The sequence below is a fragment of the Mytilus edulis genome, chromosome 6, assembly GCF_963676685.1.
Source record: "Mytilus edulis chromosome 6, xbMytEdul2.2, whole genome shotgun sequence".
NCBI lineage: Eukaryota > Metazoa > Mollusca > Bivalvia > Mytilida > Mytilidae > Mytilus > Mytilus edulis.
Window position 1 is genome coordinate 41,339,034 of NC_092349.1, and position 15,616 is coordinate 41,354,649.

Consider the following 15,616-nt stretch of genomic DNA (forward strand, 5'->3'; position numbering starts at 1 on the left):
TAAAATACCATTTTCACTGTCTATGCCATGCATTTCTGATGTAGAATGGTATATAAATAGACGAAAACATTATGATTTTTGAAGAAAATGAAGAAAATTGTTCACATGTACTATATTTAGTAATAAAACTTAAGAATAAGTTACACGAAACCCCACCAAAACTGGGGGGTGATCTTAGGTGCTCCGGAAGGGTAAGCAGATCCTGCTGTATATGTGGCACCCGTCGTGTTGATTAGGTAGCAATACACAGTTAGGAGTTTAGTTTCGCATTTTGGCCCCTGTGAATTTTTCAAATAGGAAAGTTATTGTGTAATAAAATTCATTTTTAGACAGATGAGTGCTAATTTAGCCTTCAAAGATGGTTTATAAGACCATCAAGATTATTTTTTACATGTTTTATGGGCTGTTTTCTGTTTGACAATCCGTATTTTCATAGCTAGACCGGCCATCGGTCCAGAAATTAATGTACTGTTTACAAACACTGTTTTTCTACACGAAGTTTTTGACGCAATTTTACAAAAAAATGAGACGAAAGACATATGATTTTCATTGGATTTGCTGAATGATATATGTACACAGTTTCAGAAAAGGTACTACTTCAAGTGATTGAAATTCTACTTTTAGCCAAATTTTGGGGAAATATGTGACATCTTTCCCCCCCTTTTTGCAATATTTTATAACAAATAAATGCAGATTGTTGCCATGGATACACCAAAAAGAAAATATATTTTACCATTTTATATACTGGATATATAATCTATGGAAGGTTCTGATTACATACATATGCCCATATATGACACAAACAGTAAGCTTGATATTGCAAGAAAGCAATGAAAAGGGGATGGTAAAATTCATAAGGGCAAATTTTAGTATTTTTTCCTAACTGTTTATTGCTACCTTATGTTATTACAAGCCCGGTGAATAGTCTACTATTCTGTATAAAGTGTAAATAACGTTAATTGTTGTACAATGTTGTATGAAGATATTTGTTGGTTATTACTCAGCCCTTTGTAAAAGGTCAAGGTTTAAACTGCTATTGCTAGAAATTTTGACACTTTTGTATCCAGTTAACACAAATAATGCTTATATAGGATTTATACTAAACTTGTGGCAGATTTGAAATGGCAGACAGACTGACACAGCTACAGGATGCTGTAAATCAAGTAAAACGAAACAGATAATTTTAGTTTAACGTTAATGTTCATTCACATGGGATAGTAAACCCGGCAAATAGTAACACCGGTGGTTCATCATGAAGAATACCTTTTTGTATCAAATGATTAATCGTGTTGGTATAAACATATTAATATGAAAGTATTATCCTATAGGTAGAAGAAAATAAGACGTGCTTCAAATGCAAAGATTACCATATGTACATGTAATGTATGCTACTCGCTTGAGATGGAAAATTATCGCTAGAAACTAAGCATGCACGTGGCTTTGCTAATGAAATTGACATGAAATTGACAACGTCGTCATAGGTAAAATAGCGATAAAAAGTTTATCGTTGACCGATTATCTATAATTATAGCTTAATTAACGTTAAAACAATTTTCCACTAAAAATGAATGTTACTTTATTCAAATATAAGGACTTTGTTAGCTAAACCTACTAATTTTATTAGATATTATGATTTTTTAAGACAATAGATAAACATGCTATCATATGTATTTGTACATTGTACAAACGTCAAAAGAATTTGAACTAGGTATGCCTTTTATTTGGAAATTGTTACGTCACATTGCAATTTTAATAGCACAAAGACTCATAAGACTAGGATGCACCAACTGGTTATCAGCTTTGTTAGAGTCTATCAAAATGTACCTCTGTCATATTTGTTTTTCGTAAACTGTTTTATTGTAAATTAAGCTATTATTCTTCTCAATTGATTTGCTTCATATTTTTCAAGTCAGGACCTTTTGTAGACGACCACACAGTATGGGTTTTTATACGACCGCAAAAATTTTAATTTTTCGTCGTATATTGCTATCACGTTGGCGTCGTCGTCTTGCATCGTCGTCTTCGTCCGAATACTTTTAGTTTTCACACTCTAACTTTTGTAAAAGTGAATAGAAATCTATGAAATTTTAACACAAGGTTTATTACCACAAAAGGAAGGTTGGGATTGATTTTGAAAGTTTTGGTCCCAATATTTTAGGAATTAGGGGCCAAAAAGGGCCCAAATAAGCATTTTCTTGGTTTTCGCACTATAACTTTAGTTTACGTAAATTGAAATCTATGAAATTTTGACACAAGGTTTATGACCACAAAATGAAGGTTGGGATTGATCCCAACAGTTTAGGAATTAGGGGCCAAAAAAGGGCCCAAATAAGCATTATTCTTGGTTTTCGTACAATAACTTTAGTATAAGTAAATAGAAATCAATGAAATTTAAACACAAGTTTTATGAACACAAAAGGAAGGTTGGGATTGATTTTGGGAGTTTTGGTCCCAACAGTTTAGGAATTAGGGGCCAAAAAGGGGGCCAAATAAGCATTATTCTTGGTTTTCGCACCATAACTTTAGTATAAGTAAATAGAAATCTATGAAATTTAAACACAAGGTTTGTGACCATAAAAGGAAGGTTGGGTTTCATTTTTGGAGGTTTGATCCTAACAGTTTAGGAATTAAGGGGCCCAAAGGGTCCAAAATTGAACTTTGTTTGATTTCATCAAAAATTGAATAATTGGGGTTCTTTGATATGCCGAATCTAACTGTGTATGTAGATTCTTAATTTTTGGTCCCGTTTTCAAATTGGTCTTCATTAAGGTCCAAAGGGTCCAAAATTGAATTCTTGAGCTTTTTTGATATGCGGAATCTAAACATGTACTTAGATTTTTAATTATAGTTTTCAAGTTGGTTCAAATCAGGATCCAAAACTATTATATGAAGTATTGTGCAATAGCAAGAAATTTTCAATTGCACAGTATTCAGCAATAGCAAGAAATCTTCAATTGCACAGTTTTGCGCAATAGCAAGAAATCTTCAATTGCACAGTATTGTCAATTTGTGCAATAGCAAATATTTTCAATTGCACAGTATTGCGCAATAGCAAGAAATATCTAATTGCACAATATTGTGCAATAGCAAGAAATTTTCAATTGATTGGAGTTATCTTTCTTTGTCCAGAATAGTAGTTGAATCAACTTAAATCATTGTTTTATACAATATACAATGTATATTCACTTTTACTACCAACTGATAAATTAAAACAATCTTTACCATTCAGTGATAACAAGCACTTTATTTTACATTTTAATATTTTATGATGTATTTAAATGAGTAGTTATTGTTGCAAACTTCATTAGGAATTTGAATTGAGATCAGTTTTGGAAAAAGGGAAAGGGGGATGTGAAAAAAAAATTGGGGGGGGGGGGGGGGTAAATTTTTCTCATTTCAGATTTCATAAATAAAAAGAAAATTTCTTCAAACATTTTTTTGAGAGGATTAATATTCAACAGCATAGTGAATTGCTCAAAGGCAAAAAAAATATTTTAAGTTCATTAGACCACATTCATTCTGTGTCAGAAACCTATGCTGTGTCAACTATTTAATCACAATCCAAATTAAGAGCTGAATCCAGCTTAAATGTTGTGTCCATACTTGCCCCAACTGTTCAGGGTTCAACCTCTGCGGTCGTATATAGCTGCGCCCTGCGGAGCATCTGGTTCTCATTGTTGACGGCTGTAGGTTGCCTATAATTGCTTACATCCACTTCATTTGACTTTCTTAATAATTAAATGGAAAAATCGATTGTAGGTGCCCTTATGTGAATAACATTTGCCAGATTTTTATCAAAATTATATCAAATGTTAAAATATTTGTGAAAAGTTTGAATAAACAAAAGTGTTGTTTTTTTCAGATAAAATATCTGCAACTCAGTGGAAATTGGAACTCTGTTTTTTTTCTTTGTATTAGATATAAAAAAAAATTCTAAATTTGCATTAAATATTTATGAAAATTTTCTATTTGCAGATGGCTGATCATTTTTGCAACAGTGTAGGAATTTTACAACAGTATTCACCACCAAGTCAATTTGCTGGATTTGAGAAACAAAAACAGTCTCCATCAGACCCACCACAAGAAGGTACAGTACATATCATGCATATGCTGTAGTAATTAGATATGTAAAGCAACTTTTTTCTGTCAAATGAAACTAAAAAAACAGTACAGTCACATTTTCACTTTGATTAAATAGTCAAAAGTTTGTCTTGAAATACAGATGATATTTCTTTCTTTGAATTAAGATAAATTTGGTCTAAAATTTACACAGGGCAGAATAAGAAATTTATACATATATATATATATATATATATATATACATCTTACATACAAACCCTTGTCATGGCTCCGTTTTATTGATGATATTGACATGAAATGGAACGATACTGCAGAACATTTGCAAGATTTCTTAGATCATTGTAATCAGTTCCATCACTCAATTAAATTTACATCTGAATTTTCAAGCGAGAAAATTGCTTTTCTCGACACCACCACATTTGTAAAAAACGGGATCATGACAACTGATCTCCACACAAAGAAAACTGATAAACACCAGTTCCTTTCTCCAAAAAGTTGTCACCCGAAACACTGCTCCAGGAGTATACCTTACAGTCAAGCCATCAGACTAAAGCGAATTTGCTCCTCGGAATCCAAACTTAACTATCGTTTGGGACAACTAAAAACACAGCTGAAATCAAGAGGATATAAAACCAAAAACATCACAGACGCTTTTGATAAAGCCCAAGAAAAAGATCGAGCTAGCCTCATGGAATACAAAGATAAGACGACCCGTGCAGATAGAATTCCGTTTGTTGTAACCTTCCATCCCGATTTGACAAATATTTCATCTACTATCCGAAAGCACTGGCGTCTTATCGAAAATGACTCTTCCTTAAAAGAAATTTTTCCATCACCTCCTCTTATTGCCTATCGCAGACCCAAAAATCTCAAAGACATACTTGTGACATCAAAAGTAAAGAAACAAGAAACTTCTAAATTTGGGTGTTACAAACAATGCGGTAGAAGCAATTGTAAGTGCTGTAAAGCCGCCAACACTGACCACTCTTTTAGCAGCACAGTAACAAAGCAGCGATACAACATCTATGTTACATCTAATTGCAAAACGGAAAGTAGTATTTATATTCTTACTTGTGGAACTTGCAAGCTGCAGTATGTTGGTGAAACAGAAACTACATTCAACATCAGACTTAACAATCACCGGTCGTTCTATACAAAAGGTATCACCTTTCAAATAATTGAGGTAAATCAAAATTGGGACTCCGAAAGGAGAAAACAGAGAGAAAGGTTCTGGATGCATCAGTTACGTACTCTTGAACCTGATGGACTTAATGAGAGGGATGAAAAACAGTTCTACCCAAAACCAAAGGAATAAATCATGAATTTCATTCTATTTAACTAAAACAACTATTTGTTTAGATTTAAAAATTATTATGTACAATAAACGGCAAAAATATCTTGTATATACCCCATCAATCAATATTTTAAACTTTTACACAAAAACGTCAAGCTACAAAGATATTTTTTTGTCATGCATCCGATTTCACCTAGATAGATGCACACGCCCGATGAAGCTAATTTGTTTAGCGAAATATTGCGTGAATAATATATAAAATATAACAACTAATTTTATAACACTCATTAGTGTGTTAAAGTTACATTCTTAGACACTTATATAATTTAATTTAGTAACTGCATCAGTTTATTTACAAACTGATCCACACCTAGATAGATTGAATGTTGATTGTTGCTATTTTTAGACACTATATATATACATCTTATTATACATATATCATATTATACATATATATATATGGATACATCTGTTGTAGAGTTGTCACTGACTCAGACGTACTTATAAATATAATTATTTTCTGTGACTGTATATTACATTAATTTGTAGGATCCTTTACTATAGATAATTTAGCTGATCTGTAACAATAACATCTTCATACCTTATATATCATGTACTGTAGTACGTCGCTAGATTAAAACTGACGAGGAAAGGTAACACACGGCCAGCGAAAGCTCTTGTTTTGAGAGCCCAGGTGGTCATGTGGTCTAGCGGGACAGCTGCAGTGCAGGCGATTTGGTGTCACGATATCACAGTAGCATGGGTTCGAATCCCGGCGAGGGAAGAACCAAAAATTTGCGAAAGCAAATTTACAGATCTAACATTGTTGGGTTGATGTTTAGACGAGTTGTATATACATTATGTACACAGCCATGTATCACCATCATTGATGGCGATCCGATGGATACATCTGTTGTAGAGTTGTCACTGACTCAGACATACTTATAGATATAATTATTTTCTGTGACTGCATATTACATTAATTTGTAGGATCCTTTACTATAGATAATTTAGCTGATCTGTAACAATAACATCTTCATGCCTTATATATCATGTACTGTAGTACACTGCTAGATTAAAACTGACGAGGAAAGGTAACACACAGCCAGCGAAAGCTCTTGTTTTGAGAGCCCAGGTGGTCGTGTGGTCTAGCGGGACAGCTGCAGTGCAGGCGAATTGGTGTCACGATATCACAGTAACATGGGTTCGAATCCCGGCGAGGGAAGAACCAAAAATTTGCGAAAGCAAATTTACAGATCTAACATTGTTGGGTTGATGTTTAGAGGGGTTGTATATACATTATGTACACAGCCATGTATCACCATCATTGATGGCGATCCGATGGACACATCTGTTGTAGAGTTGTCACTGACTCAGACGTACTTATATATATATAGGGAAATTGTTACAGTTCAATTTGATAGTAAGAGATATGAATGGTTTAGGTATTTTTGTTATATCCTAATTGTCTTAATGAAATAAGCAAGATGTAACAAGTACTTTTAATTATATACTTGATTTTTATTATTATAAAAGGCCAATAAACATTTCTAGAATTTAAAAAAATTGGACCCTAAAATATTTTCCTTTTTAAATTTGATTGGTCATGTTGGTAGCCTCAATAAAAGTTAAGTAATACTATTTCTCAAAACATATAAAGAAACTTGAAAATGAAATATATTTTATATTTTATGTTGTTTTATCAGAAAAATAAGCTATGTGTATTTAATTTTTAACAAGTTTAATTTATGGATAATAGTCATTTCACTTTTTTGATAAATACCTTGAAGTGTAGAAATGGTTATCAACTATCAAATATTATATAGATAGTATATATTATAATATGAAGAGTTCAATCAGTTTTGTATATGATCAATTAGAAATAATGGCAAATTAGTACTTTACCACTTACTGGTACCGGTACTACATAAACCAAGCTTTAAACATAGCTTACAACAAAAAGAACCAGTATAGAACCAGTGTGTCAAATTATAGAACTCAGAGCTGTAAAAAGAACAAAACTAAGGTAAAACCAACATTGTAGATGTGTTCTGTAAAACACTTGCCATTAAAGGGTTCAATTATTTAAGTTCAATCTTATAAAGGAATTTTTGGACCATTGGCTAGTGTAATGATTGTCTTGGTATATATATGTATTGGTTCATTAGAAATGTTTCATCTTATTACTTGATCTGTGCCCATATAGTAAAAAAAATCATTTTGAGACCTTTCTCAGACAATTCAGTAATTAATCTGTTTCTGTTTATGACTACACTAATATGATGTATATCTTTTTAACAGATTATCCACAAGTATTTGCCAAACTAATAGCAAGAACTGCAGGTGATGTGGATCTACTTATAGATTCATTACCTAGTGAAGAATCCTCTTTAGAGTTACAGGTAGGTATTTATAGACAGGTGATGTGGATCTACTGATAGATTCATTACCTAGTGAAGAATCCTCTTTAGAGTTACAGGTAGGGATTAATAGACAGGTGATGTGTATCTACTTATAGATTCAAAACCTAGTAAAGAATTCTCTTTAGAGTTACAGGTAGGTATTTATAGACAGGTGATGTGGATCTACTAATAGATTAATTACCTAGTGAAGAATCCTCTTGAGGGTTACAGGTAGGTATTTATAGACAGGTGATGTGGATCGACTGATAGATTCATTACCTAGTGAAGAATCCTCTTTAGAGTTACAGGTAGGTATTTATAGACAGGTGATCTGGATCTACTGATAGATTCATTACCTAGTGAAGAATCCTCTTTAGAGTTACAGGTAGGTATAGTAGGTATTTATAGACAGGTTATGTGGATCTACTGATAGATTCACTACCTAGTGAAGAATCCTCTTTAGAGTTACAGGTAGGTATTTATAGACAGGTGATCTGGATCTACTGATAGATTCATTACCTAGTGAAGAATCCTCTTGAGGGTTACAGGTAGGTATTTATAGACTGGTGATGTGGATCTACTTATAGATTCATTACCTAGTGAAGAGTCCTCTTTAGAGTTACAGGTAGGGATTTATAGACAGGTGATGTGGATCTACTTATAGATTTATTACCTAGTGAAGAATCCTCTTTAGAGTTACAGGTAGGTATTTATAGACAGGTGATGTGGATATACTTATAGATTCATTACCTAGTGAAGAATCCTCTTTAGAGTTACAGGTAGGTATTTATAGACAGGTGATGTGGATCTACTTATAGATTTATTACCTAGTGAAGAATCCTCTTTAGAGTTACAGGTAGGTATTTATAGACAGGTGATGTGGATATACTTATAGATTCATTACCTAGTGAAGAATCCTCTTTAGAGTTACAGGTAGGTATTTATAGACAGGTGATGTGGATCTACTTATAGATTCATTACCTAGTGAAGAATCCTCTTTAGAGTTACAGGTAGGTATTAATAGACAGGTGATGTGGATCTACTGATAGATTCATTACCTAGTGAAGAATCCTCTTTAGAGTTACAGGTAGGTATTTATAGACAGGTGATGTGGATCTACTAATAGATTAATTACCTAGTGAAGAATCCTCTTGAGGGTTACAGGTAGGTATTTATAGACAGGTGATGTGGATCGACTGATAGATTCATTACCTAGTGAAGAATCCTCTTTAGAGTTACAGGTAGGTATTTATAGACAGGTGATCTGGATCTACTGATAGATTCATTACCTAGTGAAGAATCCTCTTGAGGGTTACAGGTAGGTATTTATAGACAGGTGATGTGGATCTACTGATAGAACGGGAAAAAGCTGACAAAAAATCTTTGGACTCTTTTTTTAATTCAGTAATGAAGATAGTTGATATACGTATTCAACATTTTAAAGAACATTTTACTATAAACAATAACAACAATAAACATATTTCTCGTATCAAACATAAACTAAAAGAACTAGCCAAGGAATTTGTTTTTGTCCCGGCAGATAAAGCTGCTAATAATATTATTATTGTTTGACGTAAATTTTACATTGAGGTTCTGAAAAAGGAAATCACCAATTCACCAACATTCCAACTTACTCCATTTTCAGAAAACGAAATCTGTAACAAACATAAACTTTTAGGCACCGCTTTACAAGCAGAGACAAATACAATGAAAGTCCCAACTATGTATTGGCTTCCGAAGCTACACAAAACCCCTTACAAATATAGATTTATTTCGTCTTCAAGCCATTGTTCAACTACTAAATTGTCTATTCTTCTTACCAGCACACTTGGTACAATTAAAAACCTGATAATAAATTGTTCAAATAAGGCCTTCGAAAATAGTGGAATAAATTACTTTTGGAGTGTCAAGAACTCGTTGGAAGTACTTGATAAATTGCATGCTTATATTGGTGATTTTGAATCTGTTCAGAGTTTTGATTTTTCTACCCTGTATACCACATTGCCTCACATTCTCATTAAGAAAAAATTCACACACCTAATTAAATGGGCATTCAAAAAATCAGAATGTGAATATATATGTTCAAACTCTTTAAGGTCATTTTTTAGTAGCAATAAACAAAAAAACTATGTTAATTGGACATGCTTTGATACTATATATGCCCTTGAATTTTTACTAGATAACATTTTTGTTCGCTTTGGGGATTCCGTATATCGTCAGATTATCGGAATTCCAATGGGGACTAACTGTGCACCACTTATTGCGGACCTGTTTTTGTATTGTTATGAGTTACAATTATGACCCATCGAAACAACATCTGATAAACAAATTTAATAATACTTTTAGATATTTGGATGATATTTTGGCTCTCAATAATGACGACTTCAGTATGTATATTAAGGCCAATTAAAATGAATTGATAGATTTTCATCCCCGCCCGCCCCTCTGAAATCGCCCCGCCCCGAATTTTTTTATTTTATAAAATTTACGATTTCCGGATTTTATTCATTCCCGTTACCGGTAACCGTTAAAATTTCGTTTCATTCAATGCTTCCTGATTCAAATTTCGGTTTTGTACCTCGAGTAAATCTAACCAAAATGATTAAGTCGACCTTTCCGCTGCTCTATGATGACAACATCATCTTCCGAGAGTAAAGATTGATAACGAGAATGACATGAAATATTGGTGTTACGAGAAAAACGCTGTTTCCAAGACTGCAAATCGCGGTATGTCACAAATTTCTGTGATTAGAAAACTGCGGACTTTTTTATTTATGCAATGACTTTGTCTCAGGAAATTTAAACTCTAAATGATACCCAAAGCACAAGATTCGTGGAAACCATTGATACAGAAAACATGACTGAATTATATTGAAACACAAGCACGAACTTGTCAGATTTATGACCGTTTATTGAATTTAAAAACATACGCATTTTATTTATGCAAGCCCTTTGATTTTACCCATGGCTGTCTTTTTATGTTGACAAACAGCAAATGTCCCAGTACACCCAGAAAGACTCATTGAAGAACAACTTTTTTTTTATTATTAAGTTCATGTTTACATGATGATTATATTTTCATCTTGCATATAAAGTACCAACCCTATTATTTTCAACACTCTCTGAGTTTTCATTTTATTCTGTACTCATAATAATTGTGTTGCATACCAATGCATTTGCTTCATTTTATGGTAATACAAACCATTGTTTAGAAACCCAAATAAATTTTGTGTAGGTAGTCTAACTGAAGAGAGTAGTCTCACACGTTTTTTTTTTGTTAAGTTTTTAAAGCTGCAATTAGATATATTTATTTAAGGATTTGAAATATTTTGTAAGATTTCTCATACTTGTGTATACATAATATAAGCTTAATATTACAATTGCATATATAAAGAACTCGTCACAAAAGGGTTTCATATGAAATAAAATTTAAAAAATAAAATCCTCCCACCCGCCCCATTATTTTCAAAAATTTGGATGAAAATCTACTAATTAATTTTAGTTGGCCTAATGATATTTATCCTGTTGAACTTACTTTAAATAAAGCTAATACTAACAATGACCACTGCCCCTTTCTTGATCTTGATATCTATATCACTAATGGAAAGCTGAATACTAAAATTTATGATAAAAGGGATGATTTTTCATTTCCTATCGTTAATTATCCGTTTTTAGATGGTGACGTTCCCTTGTCACCATCTTACGGTGTTTATATATCTCAACTTGTACGATTCGCTCGTGTATGTAACAATGTTTTAGATTTTAACGAGAGAAATTTATGTATTACTGAAAAATTATTACACCAGGGTTTTCGATATCACAAACTAGTCAAAACATTTACTAAATTTTATCATCGGTATAAAGACATCATTCGTAAATATAGCTCAACATGCAGACTTCTAATACGTTCAGGTATTTCACATCCAATTTTTTATGGTAATATTCTTTATAAAGCACAAAGGTGTCAGTATTCACCTCAGAAACTTACAAAACCTTTGAATAGACTTATTAAGAAGGGATATAATTACGATACTGTTGTCAAGTCATTAAAGATTGCATATTTTGGCGTTAATATTGAGTCACTGATAAGGTCTTTGCATCGGAACTAAACACATTTATTCTAAAAACAGTTGTTGGCATGACACGGGTTATGTTCTTCTCATATATGTTATGATGGTATGATACTAAACCCCTAACGTGAAGGATTGTGCCAGATGTTCATATGATGAAATCATAATCTTTCAGTCATTTTAGTTGAAGTCTGGAGCTGGCATGTCAGTTAACTGCTAGTAGTCTGTTGTTATTTATGTATTATTGTCATTTTGTTTATTTTCTTTGGTTACATCTTCTGACATCAGACTCGGATTTCTCTTGAACTGAATTTTAATGTGCGTATTGTTATGCGTTTACTTTACTACATTGGTTAGAGGTATAGGGGGAGGGTTGAGATCTCACAAACATGTTTAACCCCGCCGCATTTTTGCGCCTGCACCTAGTGAAGAATCCTCTTGAGGGTTACAGGTAGGTATTTATAGACAGGTGATGTGGATCTACTGATAGATTCATTACCTAGTGAAGAATCCTCTTTAGAGTTACAGGTAGGGATTAATAGACAGGTGATGTGGATCTACTTATAGATTAATTACCTAGTGAAGAATCCTCTTGAGGGTTACAGGTAGGTATTTATAGACAGGTGATGTGGATCGACTAATAGATTAATTACCTAGTGAAGAATCCTCTTGAGGGTTACAGGTAGGTATTTATAGACAGGTGATGTGGATCTACTGATAGATTCATTACCTAGTGAAGAATCCTCTTTAGAGTTACAGGTAGGGATTAATAGACAGGTGATGTGGATCTACTTATAGATTCATTACCTAGTGAAGAATCCTCTTTAGAGTTACAGGTAGGTATTTATAGACAGGTGATGTGGATCTACTGATAGATTCATTACCTAGTGAAGAATCCTCTTTAGAGTTACAGGTAGGGATTAATAGACAGGTGATGTGGATCTACTGATAGATTCATTACCTAGTGAAGAATCCTCTTTAGAGTTACAGGTAGGGATTAATAGACAGGTGATGTGGATCTACTTATAGATTCATTACCTAGTGAAGAATCCTCTTTAGAGTTACAGGTAGGTATTTATAGACAGGTGATGTGGATCTACTGATAGATTCATTACCTAGTGAAGAATCCTCTTTAGAGTTACAGGTAGGGATTAATAGACAGGTGATGTGGATCTACTTATAGATTCATTACCTAGTGAAGAATCCTCTTTAGAGTTACAGGTAGGGATTTATAGACAGGTGATGTGGATCTACTTATAGATACATTACCTAGTGAAGAATCCTCTTAAGAGTTACAGGTAGGGATTAATAGACAGGTGATCTGGATCTACTTATAGATTCATTACCTAGTGTTGTTAGTTTTTTTCATTGTTTATCAAGATAACACACCATCTGGTAAATTTCAATCACCCAATTATATTTGGAGTGACGGATTTATTTGAAAACTAATAATTATATTTGATTATAATTTGAAAATAAATATAACATTCATCATATCTAATTTTAGAGAACTAAGTTAAGTCATATCTAATTTTAAATTTACATTACTGGTTCATGGAAGTAAAGTTAATTATTTCCCTTTGACCAGAAATAGTTTAATTAGGAAGTATTTCATCAAAATTTGAATTTTTATATGCTGATTCTAGCAATATTGGATCATAATGTCCAATTTCAATTTTTCAGTTCTTTGACCACATTTATTTTGTGTCACAAACCTATGCTGTATCAAATATTCAATCACAATCTAAATTCTGTTTAAAGCTTAAATGTTGTGTCCGTACTTGCTCAACTGTTTAGGGTTCGACCTCTGTAGGAAAATCATGACAGCCTCTAGTTTACAGTAAAGTCACCATTGAAATGGCATATGTCGAATATTGTTCTACCTTTTGTCACAAACTCCTTAGATGAGTTCAGTTACCATTACAATTCTGTAAAGTTTTTAATAACTGTACTGTTAAGTAGTTGCCTCCTAGAAATAGTTGGATATTATATGAACTTGCATTCAAAAATGTTTTTATTGAATAGAAGATTCATGATTAGACTAATTCTCTTCCAGTTTTGAATGAGGCAGACTTTAATAGGTGTTACTTAGGTTTTTAGATAACTAAATTCATAAATTATTGATTGCATTTATTATTGTGATTTTTTCAAGAATGGACAAAATAGGAGATTGATTATTGCAACATCAGGAAAATCAGCATACAGATGTATGTAAGATCAACATTTTGTAATGCATAAAGATAATATATTATATCAGAATGTGAGTCTTTTTTATTTCAAAAGCTGTCTATTTGCATTATTCACAATAATTTCTGAATTTACAATACATTTACTAGTAAATTAAAAGCATTACATTACAGGGTTCATAGTCTATATAATACTCCATGGAAAAAGTAAATAACTTCTGAGAAATCATAAATTTGAATTTGATTGATTGTAGTCTTTTGCATTTATTATTTCAGTTGGCCAGCTTGAAGAAACTGGAAAATGAGAATCAAGAATCTGCAAAGCATTTGGAAGACATTGTTAGTAAAGGAGAGACATTACTGAGTCAGATACAGGAAGTTTTGCATGATATTGCTGAATGTCAGCTTCGATGTCAAGCTTTAGAATCCAATACTTGATGATATTATGAAAAGTATTTTGTACAGTGTGTAAAATAACCCCAGATAAACTGCTTCCTAGTGCATATTGGAATAACAACTTATGTTTTGTATAGAAACAGATGACCTCTGACAGTTTTGATGTTCTTGCAACATATGTTACAGGAAGAAGACGAACTCTAGAAAGAAATACCATTTTATGTATTTTGCTATACATGTATATTAATCTTGTCAGAAATAAAACAACATATTGCTGAATTTGCTTCCTACATCTTGTCATTAGGGCTGTTCCAGAAATACTAATACCCCAGGAGGGGCAAATGATGTAGTTTTCATGAATGATCAAGTAGAACAAATTACAAAGTTAGTACCGTTTCTTCTGAATTTTTATTTGTGGTTAGTTAGTAGTGTAGGGAAATCGATAATATACAGGGGGTAGTGGGGATCCAGACCTTTTTTTGTATACTGGTATGGCAATGTAATAGACTGTCATCATCATTGTCATCTGTTCAGATAATTGGTTTTAGTGGAGTGACCAAGCCAACAATTTTTCAACTTTAATGGACACCCTTCCTGCAGTCTAAATTATGATTTTTTTTAAATAAGGTCAAAGGTTAGTGATTGAGTTTTTCACTGTTGTCAATTTATTTCACAAGAGGTTATGAAAAGTCTCTAAAAAATATATGAATTGTTACTAAACAAGAAATTCATAATAAAATAAACTGTAACACTTCATTTTCAACTTAATTTGAAAATAAAGAAACCACCAAATGCACATTTTAAAAGGAATTCAGACTCGCAACAAAATAGAAGATGGAACAACCGAATCTCAATTCATTTATTTTTTTACATCGCATGTACTTCTATAGATATGTTTCTGAATTTTATGGCATTTATTAAAAGAATCGAAGTCAATTTTGTTGCATACACAGTTGTTATTGCAAGTTGTTTCCCTTGTCTGTATACGTACAAAAAAGGTCTTGAAGGAAATCTACTGAGATAGGTCCCCCAAAGAAAACCGAGAGCAAACCGTTTTTACCATCTTACCAACCAGAGTCTTTGGAAAGTATGATCACTGGTTTAGCAATAAGAGAGTTGATCCAAACTACCGTTTAAAGTATTGGCATCCTTTGTGGCGGCAAACTCAACCCTTAGCTTGTTTAGATC

The 15,616-nt window shown here is 32.7% G+C and overlaps 1 protein-coding gene across 1 annotated transcript; it reads left to right on the forward strand.

Annotated features, from left to right (window-relative positions):
- The first annotated feature begins 995 nt into the window (after window positions 1-995).
- Window positions 996-14,707, forward strand: LOC139527676 (mediator of RNA polymerase II transcription subunit 21-like). The gene is made up of 4 exons (XM_071323260.1): window positions 996-1,163; window positions 3,976-4,087; window positions 7,676-7,776; window positions 14,309-14,707. The coding sequence occupies exons 1-4, from the start codon at window positions 1,122-1,124 to the stop codon at window positions 14,468-14,470; spliced, it is 417 nt and encodes a 138-aa protein (XP_071179361.1). The 5' UTR covers window positions 996-1,121; the 3' UTR covers window positions 14,471-14,707.
- The last annotated feature ends 909 nt before the right edge of the window (window positions 14,708-15,616 follow it).